Source organism: Cyclospora cayetanensis, unplaced genomic scaffold (assembly GCF_002999335.1).
Source record: "Cyclospora cayetanensis isolate NF1_C8 unplaced genomic scaffold, CcayRef3 CcayRef3_contig_2, whole genome shotgun sequence".
Taxonomy (NCBI): Eukaryota; Apicomplexa; class Conoidasida; order Eucoccidiorida; family Eimeriidae; genus Cyclospora; species Cyclospora cayetanensis.
Genome location: NW_020312147.1, coordinates 565,621 through 593,264, shown reverse-complemented (window position 1 = coordinate 593,264; position 27,644 = coordinate 565,621). Strand labels below are relative to the sequence as shown.

Below are 27,644 nucleotides of genomic sequence, written 5' to 3'. Positions count from 1 at the left end.
CACCGTTTTGGCCTGTGATGACTCTTGGTTCATACCAACCTTCCACGAGTTTATGCTGCTGACGTGCATGCAGCCGTTATTGCCAAAGTCCAGAAAGGTAAAAGGGAGGAACAAAATCGCATTAAAAATGCTGGGGCTTGGACCAAAGCAAGAGCTTCGTTTTCTGTTGTTCCAGCTTCCCGTCGTGGTGTTGTTTTGCCCAAAGCGCATGATCATGCTTTTGGGCGCCCTGTAAGGCTCACATTACAGTTAAAAAGCCCTAGCAGCGCTTCTGGTGGCCTAGAATGCGTCCTGTGACAGGGGTGTATGCACTGTCATGCCCATCTTGGCAAAGGTAGAAACCATAAAATGCTCATTAAATTCCCCCTTTGCAGAGCCGCTTAGCTTAGACAATTGCGACTAATGTGAGTATGGACTTCATTGTTGGACCTACGGAAGTCAGGGTCACGACAGCATATACGTTGTGGACAGACTTTACAGATATGCCCATCTCACGCTCACGGCTCGCGAACTGGCCCAATAACTTTTATTAAATTTTGGAGAGCTTCATGATTTCCCCTAAAGGGCTATTACGGAGATAGTTCTGAGGGTTGTTATCGCTCTTGGTATGCCTTTATGATCCATCTACACGTCAAACATAGCATGACCATTGTGTACCACCGAGGCTAATACAGACCACGCACACCGCTGGCACTCTTCTGCTGTTTGTACGGCATTATGTGAACGGAGAGCCAATTGTTTTGTTAATCATCTTGCTTGTGCTGAGTGGATTTTATAATATAACAGTACACTCGTATACCTGCTGCTCTCCCGCATCCGCGGTGTATACAGAGGAGCCCTTCTATTTGGGCCTGAACCTGATGATGGGATAGCGACATATTTCTGACAGCAGAATGACTTAGAGCTCATTTAAATAGTGCATGCTGATGCACGCACAAAGCTCAAAAGACGCAAGCATGGCAATATGGCAAGCGGCGCTCGGCTGTGTTTTCAGAGCCTGGGAATTTGGTTTTGCTCGATCGGCGGGGTCTACGGGGTGCTTCAAAAGCTCATTAGACAAACATTCTGGCGGACAGGTGTCCACGACCATTTGCCATAGTCGCATAACTCAATTTTCATTCTTACTCGACCGATTGCACTAAAACTTGGTGGTGCCGCAAGGTTGTCAGTGCTGGCTCCCGAAGGAAGTTTCAGAACACGCGCCGCCCAGCCAACAAGCCTGTATGGATGCGGCGATCCGCAGGGTGTCGTAGAAGTGCTAGATTATAGGACTGCTGAGGGCCGAGAACACACTAGTGTGGGTGGGGGATGCTAAATCCAGTGGTTACCGCAGGAGCAGTTGCTCGTTCCGGGGCCTGCGGGAGAAAATGCGGCCTTCTTGGATGCGCAGTAATAGTTACCATGGACGCAAGTTTTTGCGCTCAATGGTAATTGTCTTTTTCCAGCACGTGCTGTGCCTAGTATAGCTATCTTGATCTATGGGTAGTATTTTGAAAATTTTCGGTCATTGTTGCCCAGGGGCCCTGAGAACTCGCGTTTTTTTGCAGGTACACCTGTATCCTCTTTCAGGCTTTAATATCGACAACTATTATATTCAAGTAGCAATTTGTGAAGAGTTGACATATTGATTTGTATGTTCGCACAACCATATTTATTGCAAAGTATGCTGAGCTCGAGACAGCGAGTTACAATGTTGTGTGCCTGTTTGCTGGATGCTTTGCGTAATTAGCTGTGAATGATTGGAGGGTTTGAAAGGGAAAGCTATGCGCACCTACGCTGTCCCTATTCTTTAGAATCGGGGACCCTAAGGGGTGCGGAGAGGAGAATCGAGCTTTTTTCGGAAAAACGCTCAATAACCTGATACGCTGCACCGAGTCCGCAGTTGTATCCCGGTGGACCATCTTTAAACTGGGTATCGCAGCGACCTCCGCATATTTCAGAACGCAGACGGCACAATTGTGATGCTAATGGGCTGATACTTTCAAGGGGTTTTCCTAACACCGGCTACAATAGCTTGCCCTTCTTCAATTCGCTATAAAAAAACCCTTGGACTTCGGCTCCACGTGACAGCCTGCACAGGCGCCTGGCTTGCTTGCACCTGCATCCGCAAAGTGTTCCTAAATGCTACTCTTGTAGCCTGTGGCCTGTGGTCTCCTACTGGAGAGACCTTCGGTCCTACTCAACCGCCTGCCTGTTACTTATCAAAAAGCAGGCCTTCAGATTCCAACATCAAGGATACATCATGAGCAATGGGGAACAATATTAGCTACAGTTTTTGGCTCCGCGTGCCGCAAATCAAGGAGACACAAAAGGAGCGAAATAAATAAGTGCATGTCAGAAGGCACTCCATGCCGTTACTCTCCAGATAACAAAAGAATGCACCTCGCTCGACTCTGACGGCATTCACTGAGGCCGGATAGCGTCTAAACGGGCAACTTACAACCCTCAGGGGATGAATGTTTCTAGTGTATCCCCCGCCTTTCTTTCATCTCCGTACAATTGCACCGATGAGGACCAGCAACTATGCGCATACGTATCGTGCGGGGTACAGCTGCCACAAAGTCGAGCCTTTTCTGCGAAACTCTAGAGGTCAGTGTGGCGGCCGGCCCCAGTGTATCTTTTTGTGACCCATTCGACCAGAACGGCTCCCTGGCTTATTTGCTGACTTCTTTTTCTTCTGGGAAGGGGGTGGCATGGTCCCCCGCCGACATTTTTTCCCCTTCTGCTGCAGGGCATCAAAGGCGGCACGCTGCTGCACAACGAAAGCTCCAGTGTCGCTGCCTGCTTGGGTTGAAATGACGGTTGCCGCTGCATCAAAACACACAGAGGGAAGGTCACGAACGTAATGGCGATGGAAGCACACCCAGTGAAAGGCGCTAGGGCAGATGAAAACAAGAGGCTCCGCAACAGAATTTTCCGGCGACGAACGTGAAAGTGGACTGCAGTTATCCATAGAGGATACACAAGCTAAATTAGAAAAAGGGCATGGCAGTGAGGCGCGGGGCAGAGCAAACGCAGCGACACGATATGTGGAATGCCGACAACGGTTACAAGCAAAGAGCTGGTCAAAGTGTGGAACACAGACAGTACGCTACGCTTACCGCCTACGATCTTGTTGCTAAGGGGATTCTTGACCTTCTTTGCACGGCCCAGATCGTACTCTCTGTCGTGTCTGCTACGCTTGCTCGGCAAAGGCTGCTGCAGCAGTTGTAGCTTCTCGAACAACTCTTGGTCACTCGGTGCTGCTACTTCGTCTGCACTACTTTGAAGTCTGTCCTCCTCCCAAGACCTCGCTGCGCTGCAGCCGAACTGCTGCTTTCGGCCTGCGGCGGCCTTCTTCCTCTCCAACATCATCTCCTCCGTCATCACGGATAATATCCTCGTTTGCTGCTGCTGTTTGTGCTGCCGCACAGGCGTTGGGGGTTCCAGTCTCAGGTGATGGTGGTCTTGAGTTGGATGCTGCCTCGCATGCCGCTGTTGTTGCCGCGCGGGAGTGCCCCTGCGGACCCTTTGAAGGCTCCTCAGCAGGGCGTGGCAGCGGATGGTTAGCAACAGCCTCCGCCTGCGGGAAAAGGTCAGCTCCTGTTTTCTCTGAACCCGTGTCAACTCGCGCAGAAAAGGGAGTGCCGCATCACAAGAGGAGGGCTCTGCTGAGCAGCTACTGCTGCAATCACTACTGCACCCATCGCTGTTGCTGCTCCAGTTGCTACTACAGTCGTCGCTCCATTCCTCTTCGCTAGTGATGAACTCGGCCTCATCCATACTGTCAAGGCCACTCTCGGATTCAAATTCTTCCAGCTCATCCGAGTGCGTTTCAGGTTGCATGGGCCGTTGTTGGTTCCTGAGCTGCTGCTTGTTGGACTGCTGCTTCTCCTGCAGCTTGATGCGCTGCATCAGCTCCTGCTGTTGAAACTCCCCCTTTGAGGGGATCTTCGAGTAGAAGAGAAGGTAGGCTTCCTGCTGCAGACGGCAGAGCACCGCCGCCTCGCTAACCACTGACACCAACTCGTCGTCTATGGCTAGCCAGCTAGCGGTGTCCCCTCCCCCGCCGTCCTGGCTATCTGTGCAGCTGGTTGCCTTTGGGGCCCTTACAAAGGCGCGGTAATGACCAGAAGACGGTGAGCTTCCGGAGTGAGACACAACAGCAAATAGACGGTACAAATAGGACGGAGCAGCCGACATTACGCCGGCCCTGTTGGCAGAAGTCAAATTGCTCTTTTGAGTGACGGCTGACTCCTTTGCGGCTGCTGCTGCGCCTGTTGCTTTTGGATCCACACAGACACCCAAGGAGGTAGGACAAGGGGAGTGTGGGGGAGAAGAGCTAGGGGAGGAGGCGGTCGTCGATGCGGCGGAGTTCGGCGACCTTTCTGACTCCGGAAGCAGTTTTGGACTCTGCTCCGGTTGTTGCTGTAGTTGCTCCCACTGCTGCTGGATCTGCTGTTGCAGCAGCTGCTGCTGTGCCTGAACCCCGTCTTGCGCAACGTAAGGAAGTAGGTTCAGCTTCGCAGGGAAGGCGATGGCTCTGTGGTTCTTCATTGGGAGGGCGCAGCCCTTGGCGAAGGCCACCGAGAATCTCTTGAGGGCAAAAACCAGCACGCGGGGAGTCGTGAACAGCTGCAGCTGCTTAGAAGCCGTGACCTTCTTGTTGCATTGGGAACACCTTCGGGCGCAACACAGCATCATCCAGAAGGTACCATAAAGTGCATTACCGGGTGCCTCCTACAAAGACCGACGCTTGGCAAGTCGAAGAGTAACGGCAAACCACCTTGCCTACTACGCGTTACTAGGGTAGGTTGCGCAGTATGGGTGTGAGCTTAAAATTTGGGGTATGCGCACATGTAGGCGTTACATCCACTGAGAGTTTCCTTCGCGATGAACCTGGATAGGGCCTTTTCAAGCGTGCATGGCTTGGGTGTGGCTCCCCAACGGGGGCCTCCAGGGCCACGATGGGCCCCTGGCAGGGGCCCCTGGCCCCCTCCTCCAATGTCTAAGGGAATGTCTATGGCGCTCTCGAACCGCACGGAAGCCCTCCCACAGTCGGAGCAGACGACCGAAGAGCGGAGCCAGCAGCCAAACAACCGTCCAAAGTAGCTGGTGAGAGCTACCTCAGGCTTCATTTCCTTTTTTCCGTGCTGCTGGTGCTGATGCTGCAGTTGCTGCAACGCTACAGCGGCTGGTGAAGTAGGAGCCTTCATCAAAGCGTCCAGCAAAAACCTGAAGAACTCGTGGGCATCCTCTTGGCGCCCAGGCCTGAAGGCTCGCCATATAAAAGGCCTGATATATGGCGCCAGTTGATTTGGAACCCAACCGCGGGGCCCCCTGCAAGGGCCGCCGTTAGGGGCCCCTTCCTCCTTCCGGTGTATCGCCAGCACCTGCTGTTCAAGTTTGCAAAAGGCGCAGAAGGAGCCGCAAGCATGCGTCTCCGCCTTTTTGTCGCTCGCGACCAGACCAGGGGCTGGCCCCTTGTGCGAGCCCTGGTGTACGGAGGTCCCCTTCGAGGTGACCCCTCTTAGCCTAGCAAAGCAAGAGCGCCGATGGATGCCCTCGATGCAGTCGTCTGCGAAGCCTGGGGTGTATGCGAGCGCTTGAAGAACCGCGTTGGCGAAGCAAAGGGCGTGGGGATTCGACAGGCCTACTCCGACCCCGCGGGCCTGAAGAAGCAGTGCGACCAGGATAAGACAAGGAAAAGATGAGGGCAGAGAAAGGAGAAATATTCAGACAAAATCAATCATACAGCTATAAAGGGTGATGTGCTTTTCCATAAGGAGTTAGAAGGCTTTCTTGGCCATCCCCCAAGGCAGAGGACCAGCAGCAACACAATTTTCATAACCTCTAGGTTTAAGAGAGAAGGCAGACAGTATCAGCACCCTGAGAAGTGGCCACTGCTAAGGCTGCCTAAATTGCTGTTGACGCTATTGTTGCTAATGCCGCTTACTGCCCGCCAGCAGGGAAGAGGAACATCTGCTGGGAAGCAGAGGGTCTGGGTTTCAGGTGCAGCAGGGGGCAGCTCCACCACGTGGGATGCGCTTAGCTCCAAGGAAGTCTTGCAACAAGCTTCCCGAACCTCTGTTTTTGTTGCAGCAACAAAGGAAATACTCCGGTCGCTCAGGGTCACACAGGGGCCACTTAAAAATGCGGCCATCTTCACTTTTCCTGCTGTCACAGCAGCTTGCGCAGTTGCTGCTGCAGGTCGGTAATCCAGCGGGTCCTGCGCTGCTGCTCTTGAACTGAAATGGCGACGGCTGCTGCTGAGGCAGCAGTACGGCTGCAGCCGTACTGCCGCTGCTACGGCCGGCTAGTGGGCTGGACGGGAGGTTTTACGGCCCTGAGACCTTTGGACTTGAGGCTTGTAGGCGACGCACGTGTAAGGCGGGGAGCCTTCGCTGAGTGGCTCGGATATGGGGGAGATGGGAAAGCAGCATGCCGGGGGTCCTGGATCCCTGCGAGGCCTAAGTGGCAGAAAGAGAGAGGAGGCTGTCACACTGGCAAGATGCAACGAAGAGCAGAAATACAGCCTGGACCCTAGCCCCTAAATTATCCACACAGAGAGTGCAGACCAGCACAGATTGAGGTGTTTTCCAATTAGGAACGCGGAAGGATACGGAGGGGCCCCTTTGCGATTGCTGCTTCAGTGGTAGCTGTTGCCGCAGCTGCTGGTCGGCCTTCGGACTGCAGCGTGCATAATATCCACGTCACCAACAAAACATCACAAATCCTACAGAAAGAGCGAGAACAGAGCGATGATTGCAGCGGGTGGTTCTTGCAGTGACATGGTCGGGGGTCCAGCTGAGCCTCACGGCAGCGGCCTGTGGGGCGACACTACGGGAACGGCAGTGTACCATTTGCCATGAATGCCATTGAGCCCCTAAGATAATGAAACACAAGGATATGCAACGACACAAATTTTGGGGTGATGGGCTTGAATGGCAGAGGCAAAGGTGACTAAACACGCATGCAGCGTAAATGATCGTTGCAAGCTTCCCAAGACAGCAAGAGGACCTAAAACGGACTTGATCTACACATGATTCAGGAGGACACAATCCCAAGCACGCATAAGCCTTATATTTTAGTGAGAATCGCTAATCCCAAAGGCCTTGAGGGCTCTGTAACATCCCCTAAGTATGTGTACAGTTACACACTGGATGAATGGTAGAGGCCGCCGGCACCTCAAATAACTAGTCAAAGCACAAAAACTTCAGAGTCATTATGTTTCCCTAATATGACTGTTTCTTCTGCTCTGCCTTAAAGCTACGTGGCTGTGGGGCAAGAGGGCAACAAGCCAGGTGATTTGACATGCCGCACCCTCAAAGCACTATGCTCCCATGCCCACATATAAATATATCATACGCGCTCTTGCTATCGCTGGTGTTGCTAATTCAGTGTGTCAACTAGTGAAAGACTAATTTAGGAGCCGCTCAACACTGCTTTTGGCCCTTACTCGCATGTACCATAGTCTGGTACCCTTGTGAGCAAGAACGAGGGAAAAAATGAGTCACGCCTTAGAAGCACAGCATAGCTTCTTTTTCTGTATATACCCAAGGACAGTAAGCGACAGCTCATCAGAGTGAACAGTGCCATCACAGTTGTCAAGAATTGGTTGCAAGCAGCTGAAGGAGATTCCTAACGAGTTTGAAACAGCAGCGCCAAAACTGGTGGAACCAGCTGCGATAGCAGTATTAAAGGCTGCGGGAGCATTTGGATAGGCTGCAGCAGCATGTGTAGTAGCTACAAAACACCTGGAAATATATATACTTATGTGGACACTTTGGTTTAAAAAGGGGAGCCGATATATGGTCAACGTGTCAGTGTTGTAGCTGTTACACCGGCAACAAGGCAGTAACATACCCTAACAACCCTGGAAACAGAGCCTGGGTGCAATGTTTGCGAGGGCCATAGAGAGCTGCAGGCCTACCTAGCCAGTGCACACTTTTCAAAAGCCTGAACGGATCAGTGCCTCCCACCCAAAGTATGAAACCTGCCTTCCCATTGCTGTGCCGGTTCGCTTGGGCGAAACTTCGCAGCTGCAGCCGCTAATCCTCCTTATGATGATGCACATATGCTTATTATGTTATTATGGGAAGGAATCCCTGTGCATTGTAAACCCTTCGGCCCGTGTCGGACAGGGGTGTAGCCCCGGGGGAAAGAATAACTGCATCAGGGCATATAACGAGCTCTCGTGACGACACCCGGGGCCTCGCTCCACCCCTTTGCTTCTCCATATGACGCGCGTAAACAGCCGTGATGGCGACGAAAAAAAGCCCGAAGGAAGACCATAAGAGCACCAGCTGCAGGAAAAGGGGAAGCAAGAGGAAAAGAAAATAAAAAAGTAACAATTTGCCTGCTGCAAACAAAATTCATGGCTACAAAAGCCTTTGAAAGCACTCCAAAATTATTCCAAGGGAGGACTAAGACATGGTTCGTCCAATCTACCTCACTGTTACACATCGATACACCAGCATTGGGCACTCGGACATGAATAAGAACATGCTACAGTTTAGGGTTTAGTACATCGGCGTCTTCCACCATTAGGTAATGGGCTTTGGTTCACACGGGTATAGAATTTACCCTAAGGCCGAGGATATCGCCCCCGTGGAAAAGATCTATAAAAACTCCGGGGAGAAAGGCGCCTGAATTGAGCACACGCATGCAGACGTAAACAGATAGAGGAGAATAGAATAAGTATAGTGAGGAGTTTAGGCGATTATAATGACGCCAGGAAATTGCGGGAAGTGAGTTGTTGAAGGAGACCATGGAGTTTGCCTAGCTGCATGTCCGCGAAGTTCACAACAAGCAAAAGGTACATCTACCCCTCAAATTTCCCCTCTGCCACGTGTGAGAACACATATATTCTACGACGAGATTCTACCAGATCCGCTGCCCTCTAGCGTGGGCTACTGCAAATGCATTGTCTACTTGAACACACAGCCTCCGCTGCTGGCCTTTGCACTACGGAGCTGCGAATCCCCATGTGCGTTCTTTCCTAGCTGCAATTCTCAGCCTCTTCTATCTCTAAGGTCTACCTCATCCTCCCTGCCGCTCATTTACAAATCATGACGCGCAGCTGTAAGATTTGCTTTATTCAACGACATTCGAATTTATTCTGGGGGAGAGCTAGGGGGGGACGTCCAGTTCAGGGACTGTCTGCCTGAGTGGCTTACCCAGGGCATAACCCAGGATATTATAGAAGAACATGGAGACACCGCTTGCAAGAGTGCGCAGCCGGGGGCTCACAGCATCGATCTGAATGCCAGTGAGCGGCGGCAACATCGCCGCTCCAAAGTAGAGCAGAAACCAGAGCGATCCGACGCACATATACGTGTTCGAGCTAAAGCTCCCTATTACAGCTGTGCTCACCCACACAAAACGACACAAACACCACGACTAAAGTAAACTCAGTGCAAGCAAAATACACGGTAACAGGGGCAAGAACGCGCACTTAACAAGGATGAAGGTACGACACACACCGCAGAACACCACACCCCAAACCAGAAATTCTAAATCTTCCATGCCCAACTTTCAAAAGAGAACAAAGCCAGAGCTTGTCATGGCCAGAAGTGGCAGAAAGAGTTCTCGCCCTTTTAGGTTTGCTTACCAAACATTACGGCCGCGGTAGCATAAGCCGTGCATGCGTAGAGGGTGCGTCGTCTGCCGCTGAGGGTCTTGTAGCCGCCTACTGCATCGACTGTAACTCCACCCATTACCACCCCGGCCACGGGGGAGGTGGCCGCAACAGCAGCAAATGTAAGCATCGCCACTGTAGGGCTAAGACCCAAAGAAGAAGTAAAAAAGATTGTGCCCCAAAACTGAACCCCAGTGACCACAAACAACAACGCACATAACGTCAGCATCGGCGTAACGTACATAGGCGTCCTGAGAAGCAAGAGACAGCGAAGAAGCAGCAAACTGCGTCAAAATCTGGAATCAGCACCAGCTGATGCTGTAACTTGATGTTCCGCGTGCAGTGCCTCCCAGAGCCCCAGCAGCACCGCGATAAGACGGATATCTCTAGCTGAATAGCTAATGAGTCAAAGGTCCCCCTCAATGTAACAGTGTCAGTTAGCCGAGATCAGACACGCACATGAGCAAGGTCAGTGTGGAGTGCTTGTGGGTGGAGTGGACACGTGGGGTAGCATTATATAAGGGCCCTCTTGCTGCCGCGCAGCCTGCAAGAGCATGTACTCTCCCATCCGTGGACCGCCTTCTGTGGGCTTCGCTGGCTCGAGCTGGGGTCAATGGCAACCCTGTTTCCACGCGTGTGTGCCTTTGCTGTTGCACTTCATATCCTTGCTGCTGGGAGGTTGGGAGGTCACTGCTTCGACAGTCAGCGCAACCGCTAGCCAACTCCACAACTGCCGAAGCTGGTAAAGGGTCCCCGTCGCCAGGATCCTCCTGCTGTCCCTCCGGTTCGTGCTGCCCCTCCCGTTGGGCCTCCTGCTCAAAAACGCCCGCCTCCTCTGAAGGGCTGAAGCAGGGTTCGTGATGATCTAGGCTCCTGGAGCTCCCCGGGGTGTCTATATATTCTTTAGGGAAGATGGAGACTATTGCAATGAGCAAGCACAGAAATACGATCTGCACGCCGATAGCTGCCCGCCAGTTAAAGTCCAAATAGACTGACAGGACGCCTGCGCTTAGATATCCCACCTGCACACCACAACAAACCCACCGACCGCCCGTAAGTGCAATAAGGGGGTTTGAAACTACGAAAAGAACCAGCTGCGCCCCTCGATAGCTCAGGTTCTAAAGGCAAGAAGGCGCTCCCTCAATTGCCGAAGCCGAAAGCGATGGGCAAGCTCAGAGCAGTGTGCACGAAAGTACAGCAGCTGCTTCCCCCATTTCCCCTAAAATTGATACACGCAAAGCAGTAGGAAGAGCAACACCAACAACAGCATGCAGTTCTACACAACAGTGTCTCCTTACGGTGACGCCGACGACTGCGGATCCTTGCATTATGCCCATCCATAGTGCTGCCTGCTTGCGGGGAGCGAATTCGTCTACCCAAACAGGGGCGTAAATAACGAATGGCGCCTGCGTGAGCCCTACTAGAAGCCTGCTGACTAGCAACATCACCGCGGAGGATGTCAACTCCACGAAAGAGAAATCTGGAAGGTGAAAGGAGGGCTCACGCATGTTGTCCTTCTTCGGCCCCGTTTGTGCAGAGAGTAGCGCCGGCGATGCCCCTGTTATATCCACTACCTCTAAGTGAGGTCCCTCATTGCCTCCAGTTCCAGCAGTGGTTGCAGCGAGCGTGCTAGTGGTAGAGGGCACATCACGTGGCAGACAGAGCGTCAGGACCATCATGAGAGTGGCAATTGCATTTAGAGTCATCGACACCACAAGGACTCGCTTCGCACGCCATTGTGCAAAGATGCGTCCGGCAAAGGGCGCGGTGACGGTGAGACCCACATATGGCAGAGCCCCCAGCATGCCTATAAAAGCCCGCAGATGCGCACGCGTTGAGGCACACACAGGAGTAGAGAGAGACATATGAAGAATGGGAGGGACAGATCGAGGCAGATCACGTTAAGGGGTTCGAAGAGGCATCAAGAGGAAAGGAGCCAGAAGCTACGGCAAAAGTAGAGTAATCTATAGCGCAACAAATTAGGACACCGAAAGAGGCATACGGAAGCTCCCTCTATGCACAGTTTCATGGAGTAGGCCTAGCTACGGATAGCATTTGGCGATACTGTCCCCTGAGGTGCACTCTTGGGATGCCCTGCTACACTTGCACTACTCCGCGTTCCAGAGGCATGTTCACGAGAACCCTCCGCCTCTCAAATTGAGTTTAGGCAGTAGGCATAAACCGCTGGCAACTGAGTAACGCTGACAGTGAGACCAGTGCCGCAACGTATACGCACCTTGCCAGGTCGGGGAGAGGCGGAATTCATCGGCCATGCGAGAGAGCGTACAGGGAATAGCCCCACAGTCAAAATTTACGAAGATCTCCAAAGAGAAAAACACAACCAAAGCCATGCACGTAAAACGTACGTCATCCCGCGGATGATCCACAGTCTGAAGACACAGGATCCACCGTTAAAGTTTTACAAAGCAAAGAATGCATGCCCAAGTTACTTCCGCACGAACATTGAAGGGTGCACAGCAGCAGTAGCTTCATCAGCAGTAGGTTCGCCCTCGCAATCGCCACATTCCCTCTTACCGACACTAACGGTGGACCGCCTTTACCCAGTTACAAGCATATAGGCTTCCTTTCTACATCTTCCCTATTTATAGCAGTTACACGCTCTAACAAAAGCTCAACTAATCACAGGTCAGCAGTGTCACAAGGTGAATGAGCCTACCAAAGAAGGCTCCAGGCCACACATTCGCCAAAAGCGATGAACCGGCTCTCCAGTCGGCGCCCCCTTCTCCACTTCCAGGGACCCCGCAGGCTGAGCCACAGGCTCCGACCCTTCCGTGTTTGCGAGGAAATGTCTCTCCTGCTGGCTATCTGCATTGTTGGTTCTGCCCCAGTTCTTCCAGTCCCTGGTTCCAGAACGCCCAGTGTTCCTGGGAATACCCTCAGACGGAATGTTGCATCGCCCTGCACTTTCCAAGTCCTCAGACTCTCGCGCAACCAGGGGATGGCATTCGTCTGTTGGGGCACTTCTGGCAGGTGGTGACATCTTCCCCAGAGAATCAAGGGCAGATTCGAGGGGAAGGGAGGAGGCAGGGCCCTTCGCCGTTGCTTCGGCCTCACTGGCAGAGTCCCCGCAGGTGACCGTGACGGCTGCCTGTTCACAGTTGTGCTGAGCGTTCTTCAGTTGAGGGCCGCAGGAGTTCATTTGCAGCAAATGAGTTCTATAAAGACTCCATGAACTTGCCCTTCAGAAGGCAGGGAAGGGGCAAGAGCGGAAAGACAATTGAGTTCAGTTCTGTACCTTAGAGGCACCTCCACGATTCACAGGCCCCCGGAAGGGCTAAGACAGACGGGTAAGCAAACAACCGCCAAAAAATATCACGCAATAGGAACCGTAGAATGCCCTAACAACAAAAGGTTCCTCTGCACCTCCTAGGGCCTCGAGTGATACAGCCTATGAGTGACGGGAGGAGGGGCCCCTTGAGCAGCCACATCCCTGTGAGAGGCAATTCAAATTCTTGATGTCCATAAATCTCTCAGAAGGGAGAATCAAGAGAGAAGCAACTACGGAAGACACTTCTCTGTCGCTCGAAAGCGATGCAGGCCCACCACTACGAAGACTAAGGTAGCGCAATCTGGGGACCCCTGGGCGCTCGAAGCTAATATTTGTCCCCCAGAAAAAAACAAAGATTAGCATTAATGCGATAAGTATAGAATAAGTAGCATATCACCTGGTACGCGGAGTCCGCAGCCCCAAGCATGGGAACCAAACGCCGGGTACCTCGAGCTTGGGGGAAATGGAGGGCTGCCTTTCCTGTTTAAGTTTTGAACCGTTAAATTCCATATTCTGTACACATTTATGCCATAATAATTGCCATGCGATTGCCTTTTTCTGGAACCTGCTAGCGAAGTCCTTGGACCCGATCACTCGCGAACTGGCGTACAGCATTGACGACACTAGAAGTGAAGGGTACACTAAGAAAAGCAAAAAAGCTGGCAGAGACTCCATATTTAGAGAGTCCTGGTATTTGGAATGTCCTAGGGCCATCCAGATGAGACAGTGAATATAGTTTAGTACACCAATGCACCAAAAGAAAAGCAAAGTACAACGACTGGAAATGTCTCATACGCAATCCAGGTATGATAATACATTATGTATTTAGTACATAAAGCATCCAATACACACCGGATCTCGGAAGAACCGTGTAGCGCCGGGTAATGTGGACATAGGGAGACAATAGACTCTACACTCAAGGAAAGCTTAATTTAGTACTATCGAGTGGCAATCTAAATGAGCTTGCTTCTTTCACTCCCCGTGCCATTCAGACTTCCGATGTATGGGGAAAGGGACAGCGAGGGTTCGCATTGCTGTGAGTGCTCAAAGTACTTCGAGCAATCCAAGCTAGTTGCACATGGCATGTGGCCCACCCGCATGCAGCATTGGGTCTTCCTTTGTCAAGCTGACAGTACTATCCAATATGTTAGATATACGAATAGACAACTCAGCAACTCAATTCTCTACCAAATCTCCTTGACTATATCTCGTGAAGTGGAAGGTGCTGGAGTGTAGCTTAGCCAGCTAGGACTCGCACTTCCCCTAAAATTTCACGAGTAAAATCCTTCGTGCTCCGTTCCTCTCCGTCAAGACCAGTTATGCGCAGGACAGCGGATATGTTCCCGCCCTATCGCCCCTCCCCTTTTAGGCAGACACGCATTAACCGTGCGAGTGAGAAAAGCAAAAAGTGCATGAGACTTGATGAAATATAAAAGCGAAGAAAGACACACAGTAGCCAATGGAAAACGAGGAACCAAATCAACATTACCGCGGCGACGCACTGGCTCACCTTTGCCGGAGCACTAAAATGTATGAACCTCTTGCAATGAGACGATTTATAGCAAGTAGACGTTCCTGCCTACCTTTTAGAATAATCTCTGCATCCGCATACAACTCATGCATGCAGCATATTCAAATTAATGCTCAGGTAGGGCATAGGAAAGAATAGAAGTACGACATACCAGACTGGTCTTGTGCAGAAATATGAGTGATAAGAACACCTTTGTAGTGATACTAGTGAACCTTTAAAGCAATGTCTGCATATCAAGATATTTATTGCAAGGGTATCATGCACTGAAAAAAGGCAAATATCACTGAACGCGAGGAGTAGCATCCATGTCGAGGCGTCTTGCTCTTCAAAAAAGCCTCAAATTGCCCCACATGCACAACGCACCTTGAGCTGCTCGTCCTTCAGGCATTGAATTTATCGGTCCCCACCTCATTTCACTAGAAGCTCGCTTTTACTGTGTAGACTCAAGAGCCTTACATTCTAGCACTTCTAAGGCACCCTCTAAATTCTCAGCCTCTATAGAGGGCACTTGTCTACGCAACAATGTCCGTGAAGAACTCTACGCGTTTAAAGCTTCATTAGGAAGTCAGTAAATCTATGGGATCCCCAACCACTACGGTAATCGGAGGAGTAATAAGCAACCATCAGTTCTCATGTGGCACCAAATTCTTCCTCTGATTAGCTTATGGAACCTCCTGAAGCTGCCAATGCAACAACTGAATCTCCAGGCTAGTATCCTAAAAGCCCAATGCCCCTATTAATTGCATGCTATTCTCTGTTAAGCTTTGCATATATATTTACACATTTAAGGAAATGGATTTTTAAGTTCCTCGGCTAAAAGGGGGCTGCTTTCCCCGGACCACCGGGTCGAGGCCCAAGTAGGGAAGGGATTTCTCAGTGTAGACCAGGCATGCGAGAGGGCACCGATAGAAAGAATGTACTGATGTATTATGCTCTCATTAAGCAAACCAAAGAATGTGAAGTCAAAAAATTGGATATTTCTGAGCAGACAGTGGCAACTATTGCAAAAAGTGCGGTTGGTGAGCTTGGTCCTTACTTGAACCTCAAGGTGACTTTCAGTCGCCACATTACAGCATATCTCGAAGCCAGTCAGAAAGGCATCGCAGAATGCATCAACACACTTTGGACCTTTCTTCAACACTATCCTTTTAAGGAATCCGCGAGGCTTCCGAACATGCGGTAAAAGCCAACGAGTGGCTTTCTGAGCCCTGTACGAGTAGGAGCAAAGGAAGAAAACAGAATATTTGCAGAGTCTGTCAACAACAGAGTAGATATGATTCTAGCCATGGCCTCTGACAGTCCACCAATGCAGTCCATTGTCAGATAAGTGAAGCTACTATCTGAAATTGGAAGCCTATGCAGAAGAGTGGTTTAAGGAGTATTTCGCGGCTTCGGTTGCTGACAATGTGGGCCAACATGGTCACCCCTCTGTAATACTGGATTTCTGGTTTGTCCGCACCCTTTTTTTAAATTGCAGAGTAGCCACAGCTTAATCCAGACGACGCACCGTTTATTGGGAGTGCGATATCTGCTATGTGCAATTAGCTGGAAGTGGTCGGAGTGCCTAGAGGATGCAGACCCGCGCACAATAGCTGTCGTCCCACCCGTATCAAGAACGTCGAAGGGCGCGGAGAGGAATTGGAGTGACTTTGTTTGAAACATCAATAACATGCTACTAGCATTGCATTGGTTGTGCAGTCAGTTGTCTCTCTACCCAGACTAGTGGAGCGGTATAGTTGTTAACACTGCACGGTTCGAGGCACCTGTTTCCCGCTCATCCTGTGGCTGTGGATGCAGTTGGCTATCAGGATACCATACAACAATTGTCTAGCTCTGATACATTTATTGGGTAATCCAATAATCTGGTTTCTCTGGAACCTGTTTTGGAAAAACACCCTGCAATGGGAGTAGACAGTGATACAACGACTTGTGGGGAGGCACAGCCCAGCCTGCAAGCTGATATGCGCGCAGTAGCTACACAGCTGGTAGATCGACATCACTTATCGTCCAATGATAAGTCTATGGATTCGTCAATGAGGTCACAACCCCTCGAGGAGCATGACGGCCGCCAGGATGGGAAAGTGCTCGAAGATAAAATGACCCTATTGCAAATGTAACACGGCGCGCATCCGTTTGAACATGAACGAGGCATTCTTGCAGCATGATTATCGGAAAGAGAATCAACTTAATCACGGCTTTATCTCTGGAGAGGAGGTCTTTTGTCTGCAGGGATAACCACGCTTCAAGCCCTTTTAAGGTCCCTGACTCATCGGTTATTGCCAAGAAAAGCTCACCACGAGACTTTGGGAGTGTTGAGTAAGCTGAAGCAGGGGAATCTCTCGATAGGTCAATATGTTCAGAAATGTGAAATTCTGGCCGCAAAAGCACAAATAGATGAACAGCTACTCTATTAGTGGCTTGCATCAGATCTCCTCGAGGTGTACGTTAGGTTGTTCCAGTGTGGGCAGCAATCCAACAATCCAGCCAATACACAGCCAGCCGATTCTCCTCAAAGGATGGATTACCTTAGTCGCTTTCCAAAAGCAAATAAAATCAAAATTTGCCTCGGCAAAACACAGAGACTTTTGGCAATTAATACAAAGGGGTATCGGGTGGTGTCAAGCGGCGCTAGCCTAGTACCTAGAGCAAACCTGAAAAGAAAGGCAAAAGGAATTCGCGCTTTTTGAGCAGCTCCACACATTTACCCAACATCGGACCTGCTTCTAGAGCGAGGAATGCCCTTGTATAATCCATAGCTGCAAGCCCATACAAAAAGAACCTAAAGAACAGAGTTGGGTCCAGGAGAAGCGGGCTACTTGGCGGGTAAAGAGGACACAATAGGCAAAAGGGGAAACCCCCACGCGGGCTGCAGTGCAGTACAGGGGTCTATAGAATACAGAGCCACACTTGAGGATCCATCAAGGTTCTATCGTCCGCTGAAGCAATTCACATTGTTGAACGATAATTGATGGCGTTACTTCCCACTGAATGTAAAGCGGATGCGCCATCCGAGGGGTATGCACAGGATTCAAAAACTTGCGGTAGCTCTAAGTCCCTGGACAACATCACTATGAAGCAAATCCTGAAGCCTTATATTCGCAAATTGTACTGGACACGCTACACGAATTAAAGGCGTGCTCGGCATTTGACTTCAGAGGCTCTCTTGAATATCCCTATTCACCCTCCGCACAGGCACAAACCGGCGCTCCACACTAACATTAGCAAGCTCGAGCGTACCTATATGTTATTTAGACTCCCTAATGCTCCAGCTTAACTGCAGTGGCAAGTTAGTGCAAATTTTCCTGAGTCTATCAAGCAGGGCTGGATGGCTCTCTGCATGGATGATGCCCTAGCTTCTAGTTGAAATGTTCAAGAGCACATACGGTTCCTCCGGCATGCTCTCCAGGTGTTGCGGGACAAGCAGGTGGAAACAAGCACGCTTTCGCATTTATTGAAACAAGAATGGTAGTGCTGCAGCAAGGACGTTAATCGCCCGCTAAACAACTCTTAGAACTCGTGCTGCCCGATAATGAGCTTCATTTCATCCTGATAACCAGTAATAGTGCGGCAGCGGTGGTTTAGAGTCCTCCTAACGGGCCTTTAATTTTAAAACCATCATCACAATAATGCTTGATATCTTCATGACTTCACCGAAACCGAGCAGCTGTATCTAGTGAGGGCAAAGGAACACTGTGCGGTGTTGTACGGTGAGTAAAACGCCGTCGCTAGGTGTATAAGCAGTATTGTACTGTCCAGACCGAACTCCATTCTTCAGTATACCTTAAGAAGACTTCCCAGAGCAGGGCAATGCAATTGCCTAAAGTTGCTCGGTAGCTTGGGCGCATCCTACCTACGACATATAGGGTGAAGTGTAATAAGAGCATGCCAACATGGTCGCCGACGCGCTGTCCCCATGCCTTAATTCACTACTGCGAAGCGCTACCGCTCTTGTCATAGATGATCCACATTGTTTTCGAGATTGAATGAGCCTTATGCCTCTGATACACATGCATCTCATAGCCTTGCCAAACCCAGAATGGCAAAGGGTGAAGCAATACCAAGTTGAGGGTTACATTCTGGGGTTCAAATACAAAGCGGGGACTCTGTCGCTTGTACATGCCACTTTCGACCCGAGCTTTCGTTTTGTGCAAAGCGCACGATTATGTTTTTCTGGGCATGATGGAGTTCACATGACAATGGAAAAGCCCCCACATTTCTTTTTTTTTGAGGTGGGATGCGTCCTGATGCTGAGTAGCCGGGTCGGCCCACATTGTCAGCAATCCACAGTGCTAAAAACTGGGGCTCTTGATCGTCAAGGACATACTAGAAGGAAGCTCCTAGTGGCTTACTGTGGGTAGCGGTATTTTCTACTGATTAATGGAGGAGCAGCTGAAGGCGTTGTGAATGCGGGACAATTTGCTGCCCGCTTTGAAAGGCAGCGTTTGATTAACAACGCTACCCTCCATGGATGCTACTCCTCCCGGTTCTAGGTTATTGTCCGTTCCTACTGCACGTGTTCTGCCTGAAATAGCTACCTTGATCTACGTGCATTGCTTCGAAAATTGCCGGATATGATTGTCAAGGCACTCGCTGCACTCCTGCTTACGCCCCTTTTGGACTTGAAGGCAAGCTATTATAAATACAATAAGCTCTAATTACAGGCGAACATTGCTTAATGGGGTTTGATTTTCTTTGCATGTTTTATTTGTTTTCCAGTCGTCTCGGAGCAGGGGGTTTATACATTTCAGTTCTCCGGCAACAGAGCCACTGCGTCTCCGCGGTCCCGTTGGTTTGGTCCCTCGTTTGTCACTGGCTCGTGTGTGTCTTTCTTTGGTTTCATATCTTGTTATGGCTGATACACACTTTGGGGAGAGAACACTTCCGCTGTCCTGTATGCAAGTGGTTTCGACGGAGAGGTACGGAACACGAAGGATGCGCATCGCGAAAGTTTGCTGGTATTGGAAGCCCTAGCTGGCTAACCTAAACTCCAGCGCCTTTCACTTTACAAAATAATTTTAAAAGTATAGCGTTGAATAGTTGAGTTGTCAGTTCGTACATCTTAGAAATTGCAGAGTACTGCCCGCTTGACAAAAGTTGACGCAACGCTGTATGCGTGTTGGCCACATGCTATGTGCAACCAGCGGTGAGTGCTCGAAGTACTTTGAGAATACAGCAATGCGCACCTTAGCCGTCCGCTTCCCTCATGCGGGGAGTGCCGAGGGGGTGAGGAGAAGGGCAGGAGGAAGATCTTGTGCAAATCGCCCCAGCTTTCCAGTAGGCTAACATCGACTCGGCAATTATAAAAATTATCTCAATAAGCAGACCTTCGATAAAACTTTACCCATAGCATTTGATCCCTGGTAAGTACCTTCCGTTATGATGAGCTAAACGGCACCCGATATGGCCTCTGCCAGATTCTAAAAAGTCAAAATCTGGCTGTGGGGGAGGTAGGCACATGCATACGGATAGGGCTACTACTTTGATGCGTTGAGTTGGTTCTGTATGCACTGCGCCATGCCTCCCTATCCATTGCTTAATCCCTCTATGCAGAATTCTGAGACACGGGTGCACTGTGTGGGTCACACGCGATGTCCTTTCCACTAACGGTGAGACCGCAGAGATCGCTTTCCACCCGCTGAACTGCCCGGCGGGTAGTGGGTGTACCTACATTACTAAATGCGCCTCCCTTTTGCTTTACGGGTGAAGATCTTGCAGCTGCATCTGCAGCAGCAAGGGCAGCCGATGCTACAATGGCTGAGCAGCGTCGCCGGGAAGACACCGGGGACATCGTCTGGCTGTTAGTCCTCCTCCTAGCTGCCTGCCGTACTGGAGATTGGCGTCGCTGCTTCAGCGATTGCTTCTGCGAAGGTGTATCACATGCCTTTAAAAATTCAGCGGATGGTGCCTGGCCCACAGGAGAAGGTTCTCTTGAAGCCGTAGGGGTGCACGACGCGCGGCTCAAAGGCCAGCGCATGGGAGATTGCTTCTCTTGCAATTCCTTGAGGCTGTGGCGGAAGCCGAGGCGGAGAGATGAACCATTAAGCAAAGACTCAGCATTATGTACACGGGCGCAAGGATTGCTATCAGGTGGTAGAAAGGTGAAGAGAGACTGGAAAAACAAGCAACAACCCACACGTGGCCAATACGGAGAACTGAACCTCTTAACCGCTGGCACTCCCGGCCCTCTGCACGCAACTGCATTTAACGACTGCGATAAGGCTTATCTATTTTACCACGACCACTGATAATGCTGGTTTCCCCTCTACCTCGTGAGGGTGGGTGGGTCGGAGGTGGGGGTGTTGCCTTGGGGTGGCATGTGCATGCTGGTTAACACGATATTGCAGATTATTGGTAGCATACCATATCCTCTGTGCGCTGTTTAGTAAGCCGCGTGATTATATCGCTTCTTAAAGCGTCTGCTTCTTCGGGTGCTGCTAGTGTTGCGAGTTGTTCTAGCCACTGATCTCTCAGCAGCTCCTCCTCTCTCTTCTGACCTTCGTCGTATCCCAGCAGCAGGAGCCGCTGTGCCCTAGTCAATACGCCGGAGGCAGACTGCAATAGCTGCTGCTGCAGCTGTAGCCACTGATTCTGGCCTTCAAATGGTAGTAAAGCCACCAGGAGTAAACTCTTCGCAGTTTGTGGCTGATGCCTGCAAAGACAAAGGTGCCGCAATCGAGAGAATCACAGAGCATGTCCCGATCGTGTACCAATCCAAGTATTCAACAGCTCAACATACCTAGATACATACTGTAGGCGCATCGCACTATACATGCTCCAAAGTTCGCAAAGCCACTAATACGCATGCATCTCATCACATGGGCGAGCCCTCGTCTCTCCATATCATTATCCGGCCTACCATGTAATTGCTACTAACCCGATGTGTAAGATGGAGCACGGCGAATTCGGAAAAATGACCCCATCTCCGACCTAGCCTGGCTCCTTACCACTTCGAAAGGCGCAGATGCGTGCTGCGGAAAGCCTGCAACTGCTCTAGTAGAGCTCTGTCGCTAGCCGCAACTGCCTCTCCCTGGTGTTGCTGCTGGAGGCCTTCCCAAATTGAGTGCTCGGAGTCGAACTCGTCGAGGACACGCAACTGCTGTCGTCTTGACGCCAGGTGGAACAACACCATATCCTGCTGCCTCTGCTGTAAGTTGTCCCCTGCTGTACTCTGACGTCTTCTGCTAGCACTGCGGGAGCGTGGCGTTCCCATGGGGGACATTGACTTACGTCTACTGCTTCTTGGCGTCCTCTGACTAGATTCTGTCGCAGCAGTATGAGCGAATTTGGCACAACTCGACGAAATCAGTTTCTCTTCCCGCTGTAGCTGATGTAGCACAAGCTGTTGCTGTAGGCGTACGTGTTGCAGCAGCTGCTGCTGCTTGGCCTGCTGCTGCAGTTGGGGGCCCAGGAGCCTCTCTCGCAGCCACCGTCGATGATGCTGCTGCCTCTCTTTCCAGTCTGTTTTGACGTAAATGTAGGCTGTTCGCCCCTCAAAGGAGACCCACATGTTGCTGCTGATCTGATGTTTTAGCTCCGCTCCTCTTAAATCAAAGCGAGAAATCAAATCTGCAAGCAGGAGAAAAGGCAGGCAGGTAGAGTTCTACTTTCAACTGCACGTGGTCCTTAAACCGGAGGGCCACGCATGTGCCTGAAATTAATATAAAGGTGGCCAGCCGTTAGATTACTATGTCACCATTCCTCGCTGCCCCGTTGCCATGCCTCTGGCTGTCTGTTCCTTGGTATACATCCCAGTCACGCAGCGATCTTGTGCAGCACTGGCATGCCTGTGCCTCGGCAGCTGCGGCAAAACATCCCTGGCTACGGTGTCTTGGGACGTGATAAGCAGGCAGAGCAACAAAAGCGGCGCCTCGTAATATGCAGGCCCACCGTTTCGGAAGGAGAGGTAAAACCACCACGTCTCCGTATTCATGAACATCTGAGTTATGCTGCACAGTAAGAAATTAGGAAGGCACTCAAAAGATACAAAATGTGTAGGCAAACGAATAGGCCATGAGGTCTTGCCGCTAGAAGAACAAAGAAGGTGGCAAACTGGAAGGATGTACCATTCAGTGTTGCTTAACCGCTTCACTCGTGCACACGTAGGGGCAGGGGATCAAGTGGGCTGGCTAACTGAAACCTGAACGGGGGACTGAGGGAAATGGCATTACTGGTTAATGAGAGGCCCCTCCATGGCCGCATCGAAGGAGTAGCCGTGTGTCACCCCCTCTAAGTCCACAAAAGCCGACAGGTCATCATGCGAGAAGGCCACTGCACGTTTCGGCCGCGCCTCAAACAGCTCCATTATATCGTCGTTGGAAATCCGCGTGGCCTCTTCTAAAGGATTACTGGAATCGATATGCGTTCCCCTAGACCGAAGCCGCTCGGAGGCCTCTCGCAGAAGAAGACGCCGCTGAGTTTCCAGGGATAGCCCAAAGGCTTGGGGGCACTTTTCAATCCCTGCAGACGATAGACGCGTTATAAATATCACACGACGCAGGTGCTCTCATAAGTGTGTCGCACACATGCACTCAGAGGGTGTTCGCGTGCATCTCCCGCCATCAAACGAAACAGAAGTTGCCCTTATGACCATATGTAAATTCTCATGCGTCCATGCAGCGTTATTTGCCGTCTCAAGTATCGCCAACTCTCGTAGAGAGCTAGGCAGGAACCATGCCGGTAATAGAAACTGTGCACTTGGTGGCCACATAGTGATGCAACTGCTTCCGCATATCCAAGAGAAGCCGAAGCACAGATACAGCAGAGTATGCTCACCAAGGCAGGCTAACCAGTCGTGCTCGTACGCCGCGATGGCGCTAGGTGCTCCCCGTCCACTGCCCAAGTCGCAGAAAACGCTAAACTCATCTGCTCCATACTGCTTCGCATATGCGACCACCTGAACAGTGAGAACAGACCGATTTTTGGCGAATAAAGACTATACAGTTTCTGTATGGAGTTTTTCTGGCTGGAATGGCTGCGAGTAAATGACATGTTTTGTGAATACATCTGCTCCCCCGCTGGTACTTTAGGAAAAGTCACCTGCTTGATAAAGCTCTCTATCATTTCGCCGTACATCCCTGCTGTGGATGTCGCGATCTGGGCCGTGTGCCCTTTATATAAGAAGGCTGTGGGTTTTGCTGCATAGGTGGGGTCAACTGCTTTCGCTTCAGCGGCAAAAAGAGATGCTGACGCTGTAGCGGCATCTGCGAGCTCCGTGACTGCTCTTTCTGCCTCCTCTGCTGTAGGGGCTTCCTCCTCGCAACTCGTATCCAGGCAGCATTCCAAAGGTAACACAGAAAGTGTAGGAGGCGCATGCTGTTGCCGCTTCTGAAACATAAACCGAATAATGCAATGCAGGAGCAAGACACAAAGCGCATTGAGAAACATAGAAAAGGCCTCTTGAAGCCTCGAAGTAAGCTCCTTTGAGCAGGGCGTATGGTGAGTGGCACAAGCTAAACAGTAGACGGAAGCAGAAATGGAGGTTACTTACCGCTGCATTCGCATTTGTACACTGAAGTCTATTAAACGCCTGTTGGTGGCCGTTCAAAGCGTACGGCGCAGTGCAGCATGCAGCAGACCGTCGTCTACGCTGGGCTGAGGTAGACGAATCCTGGTTTTGTCGCCGAGGAAGAGGGTCTGGTTGCGACAGAGGGAATGAAATGACCTCATCATCTGCATCCGGATTTGGGGAGTCGGTGGAGGGTTTTAACATTGCCTCAGACTATTCAGACAAGAGCGAGGAGATCATACCACGGACGAATCGTGCTCCTAACAGAAAGAGAGGACTCCTTTGCCCCTCAGGACTGTAAAAATGTGCTGAGCTTCACTGCACCTCTTTGAAGAGGCTTCGCAGTAGGAGACAGTCCGAAAAGCTGCACAAGCTATGCAGCATGGGCCATAAAGAAGACAAAAATGACCAAATATGTGGAAAAGGCCACAGATGCTTTGCGAGGTGAAAGGGGGTCGAACTGGACATTACTGCCGTGTCTTTGCATACTAGACATGGGGGGCCCCCCCAGACAGGGTGTTAGTGTTCTTCATGTTTGTCGTGGCAGTTGCTTCTGCCTGAAATCAATTATTGACTGAAAGTAGATATTAAAGTATGAATAACAACGGCACAAGGATTGAAAGGACTGCATGACCTTTGTCATTATGCTGTTCGGTGTCGCTGTTCAGAACGTGGCGAGCTGCCTTACTATTAAAGGACCGCAGGGAACATATTCTTGCTTAGTCAAATAAGAACCACTGTAATGAAGACAGACTATCCTAATAAAATGAATCCACGAAATGACGCCGCCTTTAGATATTCATTCTTTACCTGGGGCATGGAATGTACGCGGGCGTACAAGAACTGCCATCTGCCCTAAAAGACGGCTCCCAGGTACACGCAAATCGTGCCTTCGACGGGAAAAACTTTGAATGCGCTGCGGAAAGCCCGATATTTCCCGACGCCTTTATTGGCGCCACATCACCCGCCCAAATCAACAAGTCTAAGCCTCAATCAGGTCTTCACTGTGGTAGCATGGTGAACAGTTTTATTGCAATCTACCTAACGAAACTTAAATAATTGCTTTCCTCTGAAGAAACGCTTTGAGCGCTGAAAACGGCGAGCACACTAGAGGTGTACTAGCGCGAACTACCCTAGGTGAGCTTCACACTAGAAATGGCTACTGCCGGCAAGCCAACAACAGGACCTAGAATTTTTGGTCCGAGCGTGTTGAGCCACTTGCACCCAGTTTCGAAAATTCGAATTAATCGGTATGTTCCTCCTTAAGCTTCTCATGCCACAGCAAAGAGCAGGTAAACCGCCTACGCGGCCACCCGCATGAAGGCAGCGAGGACAGTTTTAAACACGTTTACTCTTCATCCCCCTCCTTGTCATCTCCACCCCTGAGAGACTTTCTCCTTACGCGACCAGGGCGGCCACCTCCGTAAGGTGAAGTGAACGCGAACTCGATGTGCTTCTCAGAGTCCACACGCACCATGAACGATGGGATATCTACGATTTGCTTGCCTACGCGGATATGGCGCTGTCTAATGAGACATCTGGCATGGTGAATTGACTTTGCGAGACCCAGCTTGAACACACGAGTCTGCAGACGCCGCTCCAAGAACTTCTGTACCGTCAGACCCAGCACATAGTCGAGCTTCTGCTCGCCTTCACTCAAAAGGCCCAAGCGAACCATGCGGCGGAGCAGCGCCGTCCCTGAAATATGCAAGCATGACACACTGTCCGACTTGATGCAATACGCTTTCAAAGATGCTCACTAACCAAGCCCCATGTACAAAGAACTGAAACGCGAGCTGCAGACCAGCAGGTGTACGTACCCTGGAAGATACGACGGGGATCCTTATCCTCCAAAGTAAGCAGCTCACGGGCCGCAGAACGGATCTTCGCAAGTGCATACTGCACCCTCCATACCTCCCGCTTGTTCTTCAGGCCATACTCGCCCAAGAGCCGCAGCTCCTGGTCCAAACGCTCCTGAGGCAAATCACGAGTCCAAGGCAGCAGAATATGTGTGCATGAAGCTCTTACCGCGCTCCCTGGTGTATAGTTTGCTACGGGGTAGCTTGAAAACAAACCAGCAATGCTGCAAATCCCCATTGGCTGCCGTGGGAACGGCAGCCAATGGGGCCTCCAGGCAAGGCACAAGCACCACTCTGCCGTTAAAATTTCCTATTTTGTACAAAAATGCTCTTTCAAACTCGTCTGGCTTGCAAAGTTTAAATGCACGAAATACACGACGAGCACTGCGCAGCCATTGTCACATCAGCTGAAAGAGTGAAGTAAGCAAGGAACGGCGTTTTTTCTCGAGTGCCAGTCAATTCGAGCCCCTGCAACCACTTATTAATCTGCTACTTCTGGATCCACCGTCAGGAACCCCACACGTGCGCCGATGCGGCCCTGGTGTTGTATGGGATGTGCACCTTCTCGAAGGGGCGTTTGGGGTTGCGGGCGGTCTTGCTGTGGTTGATATAACTCTTCATCTTCGCGAGAAGCTTACAGGGAAGGCCACAGGAACCTCTAAAAGAGTTGGCAAGAACCCCCTCAGTTGACGTGAAGCTGACTGGAATGCCCCCACGGCGGGTAACGCCAGTGCATGCGCTGACAGCCCCAGAGCGCCCCACGCATCCAGTGGTCGTCTGGCCAACTCATTGATCCTCTAGTTTTCCCCACAGCATAACGTTCTTAATGCTATAAACATTTCGCAATGAAAGGTCTGAATGAGTGCAGAGGATAATTAGTGATGAATGTTCCGTTTTGGGGGCGCATGTACGCAGGCGTGGCCGTCATGTGGCATTTCGTAGTACTTCTGGTGCAGCATCAGCTAGATACCTCTAGACAACGTAGAAGTAGATATATATCTATTCGGATACATTCGAGAACGCAGTGATGTGACCTTTTGCATCTTAGGGGCAACGTGTCGTTGCATGGATCAACGTGCAGTTCCAACGTTGTGTCAAAGTCTTCGTAAAGAGACATTACACTCCAGACTCCGTACCAGCTTTAATGCGAAATTGTTAAGCGTGTTTTTATAAAATCTATATCATTTACCTATTCTGTGCCTTCAGAGTTCCCTAGATGAGGAGATAGGGACAACTAGGTTGCTGTTTGCCGCATCCTCTATGCCTTTCGAATTTCCACAGCTAACTGCACATATCATAGTACTCACACACACACGACATTGCGTCTTCTTGTATCAAGCTGAAAGTACTCAGCAGTAAATAAGGTGTACGCGCATGTAAAGCAATTTATCCATTGCTCACTAATTCCTAGCTTCCTAGAAACAGTGTAGCTGCAAGTGCTGAAGTGCAGCTTAGCTTGCAGCACCTTCTTCCTATTATTTTTGCATTGAGTCTTGCTCCATACCTGCCCATCTAGACAAAAGGCGTGTAGCATAGTGGAAGAGTTCCCGCCTTATCACTGCCCCCAATGCTGGCAAAAGCTTTAAAACGGTGCTAATCAGAGAAGCGCGTGTGCTCAACAGCCCGTTTAAAAACATTAAATGGAAGAAAGGCGCACCCACCGGTCAACAATTTACGAGGGTTCAAGCCAACACAATCATGGTAACTCAATGATTGGCTTTTTCCGTAGCGCTGAAATGTGTTCAACACCTGCTACGACAGAAGGCAAGTAAAATGAGTAAAAAGAGTATCATAACACGCACTAATTCTGTACAGTGTCTTTATGCAAATGCAGCCATTGG

At 50.6% G+C, this 27,644-nt stretch overlaps 4 protein-coding genes across 4 annotated transcripts; all 4 read right to left on the bottom strand.

Moving 5' to 3' along the window:
* Positions 1–1,311: 1,311 nt before the first annotated feature.
* Positions 1,312–6,142, bottom strand: LOC113147369. Its single transcript, XM_026337677.1, has 6 exons — positions 5,936–6,142; positions 4,837–5,651; positions 3,102–4,660; positions 2,644–2,808; positions 1,858–1,925; positions 1,312–1,470 (listed from the first exon to the last, which is right to left on the bottom strand). The coding sequence occupies exons 1-6, from the start codon at positions 6,140–6,142 to the stop codon at positions 1,312–1,314; spliced, it is 2,973 nt and encodes a 990-aa protein (XP_026193462.1).
* Positions 6,143–8,063: 1,921 nt separating this feature from the next.
* On the bottom strand, positions 8,064–11,994 carry LOC34619748. The gene is made up of 7 exons (XM_026337676.1): positions 11,856–11,994; positions 10,918–11,426; positions 10,079–10,641; positions 9,598–9,870; positions 9,159–9,349; positions 8,566–8,627; positions 8,064–8,285 (listed from the first exon to the last, which is right to left on the bottom strand). The coding sequence occupies exons 1-7, from the start codon at positions 11,968–11,970 to the stop codon at positions 8,064–8,066; spliced, it is 1,935 nt and encodes a 644-aa protein (XP_026193461.1). The 5' UTR covers positions 11,971–11,994.
* Positions 11,995–19,981: 7,987 nt separating this feature from the next.
* LOC34619749 lies at positions 19,982–24,148 on the bottom strand. The gene is made up of 8 exons (XM_026337675.1): positions 23,927–24,148; positions 23,476–23,763; positions 23,212–23,332; positions 22,608–22,896; positions 22,327–22,385; positions 21,384–22,005; positions 20,800–21,088; positions 19,982–20,548 (listed from the first exon to the last, which is right to left on the bottom strand). Exons 1-8 carry the CDS (start codon positions 24,146–24,148, stop codon positions 19,982–19,984), a joined length of 2,457 nt encoding a protein of 818 aa, XP_026193460.1.
* A 1,144-nt stretch (positions 24,149–25,292) lies between these two features.
* Positions 25,293–26,424, bottom strand: LOC34619750 (40S ribosomal protein S9). The gene is made up of 3 exons (XM_022733028.1): positions 26,365–26,424; positions 25,765–25,918; positions 25,293–25,642 (listed from the first exon to the last, which is right to left on the bottom strand). The coding sequence occupies exons 1-3, from the start codon at positions 26,422–26,424 to the stop codon at positions 25,293–25,295; spliced, it is 564 nt and encodes a 187-aa protein (XP_022588666.1).
* Between the last annotated feature and the right edge of the window lie 1,220 nt (positions 26,425–27,644).

Coding starts and splice junctions, on each gene's coding strand:
- LOC113147369 (XM_026337677.1), bottom strand. CDS start 6,142: ATGGCCGCATTTTTAAGTGGCCCCTGTGTGACCCTGAGCGACCGGAGT. Junction 5,652..5,935: donor CTCTTCCCTGCTGGCGGGCA/GTAAGCGGCATT, acceptor CTGCTTCTTCAG/GCCCGCGGGGTCGGAGTAGG. Junction 1,926..2,643: donor AGCAAATAAGCCAGGGAGCC/GTTCTGGTCGAA, acceptor AAATATGCGGAG/GTCGCTGCGATACCCAGTTT.
- LOC34619748 (XM_026337676.1), bottom strand. CDS start 11,970: ATGGCTTTGGTTGTGTTTTTCTCTTTGGAGATCTTCGTAAATTTTGAC. Junction 9,871..10,078: donor TCCACACTGACCTTGCTCAT/GTGCGTGTCTGA, acceptor CTTGCTTCTCAG/GACGCCTATGTACGTTACGC. Junction 8,286..8,565: donor GCGATATCCTCGGCCTTAGG/GTAAATTCTATA, acceptor CTTTTCCTGCAG/CTGGTGCTCTTATGGTCTTC.
- LOC34619749 (XM_026337675.1), bottom strand. CDS start 24,148: ATGTTAAAACCCTCCACCGACTCCCCAAATCCGGATGCAGATGATGAG. Junction 22,897..23,211: donor CGACTGGTTAGCCTGCCTTG/GTGAGCATACTC, acceptor TATCGTCTGCAG/GGATTGAAAAGTGCCCCCAA. Junction 20,549..20,799: donor AACAGCGCACAGAGGATATG/GTATGCTACCAA, acceptor TTGTTTTTCCAG/TCTCTCTTCACCTTTCTACC.
- LOC34619750 (XM_022733028.1), bottom strand. CDS start 26,424: ATGAAGAGTTATATCAACCACAGCAAGACCGCCCGCAACCCCAAACGC. Junction 25,919..26,364: donor CCAAACGCCCCTTCGAGAAG/GTGCACATCCCA, acceptor GATTTGCCTCAG/GAGCGTTTGGACCAGGAGCT. Junction 25,643..25,764: donor TCCCCGTCGTATCTTCCAGG/GTACGTACACCT, acceptor TGCATATTTCAG/GGACGGCGCTGCTCCGCCGC.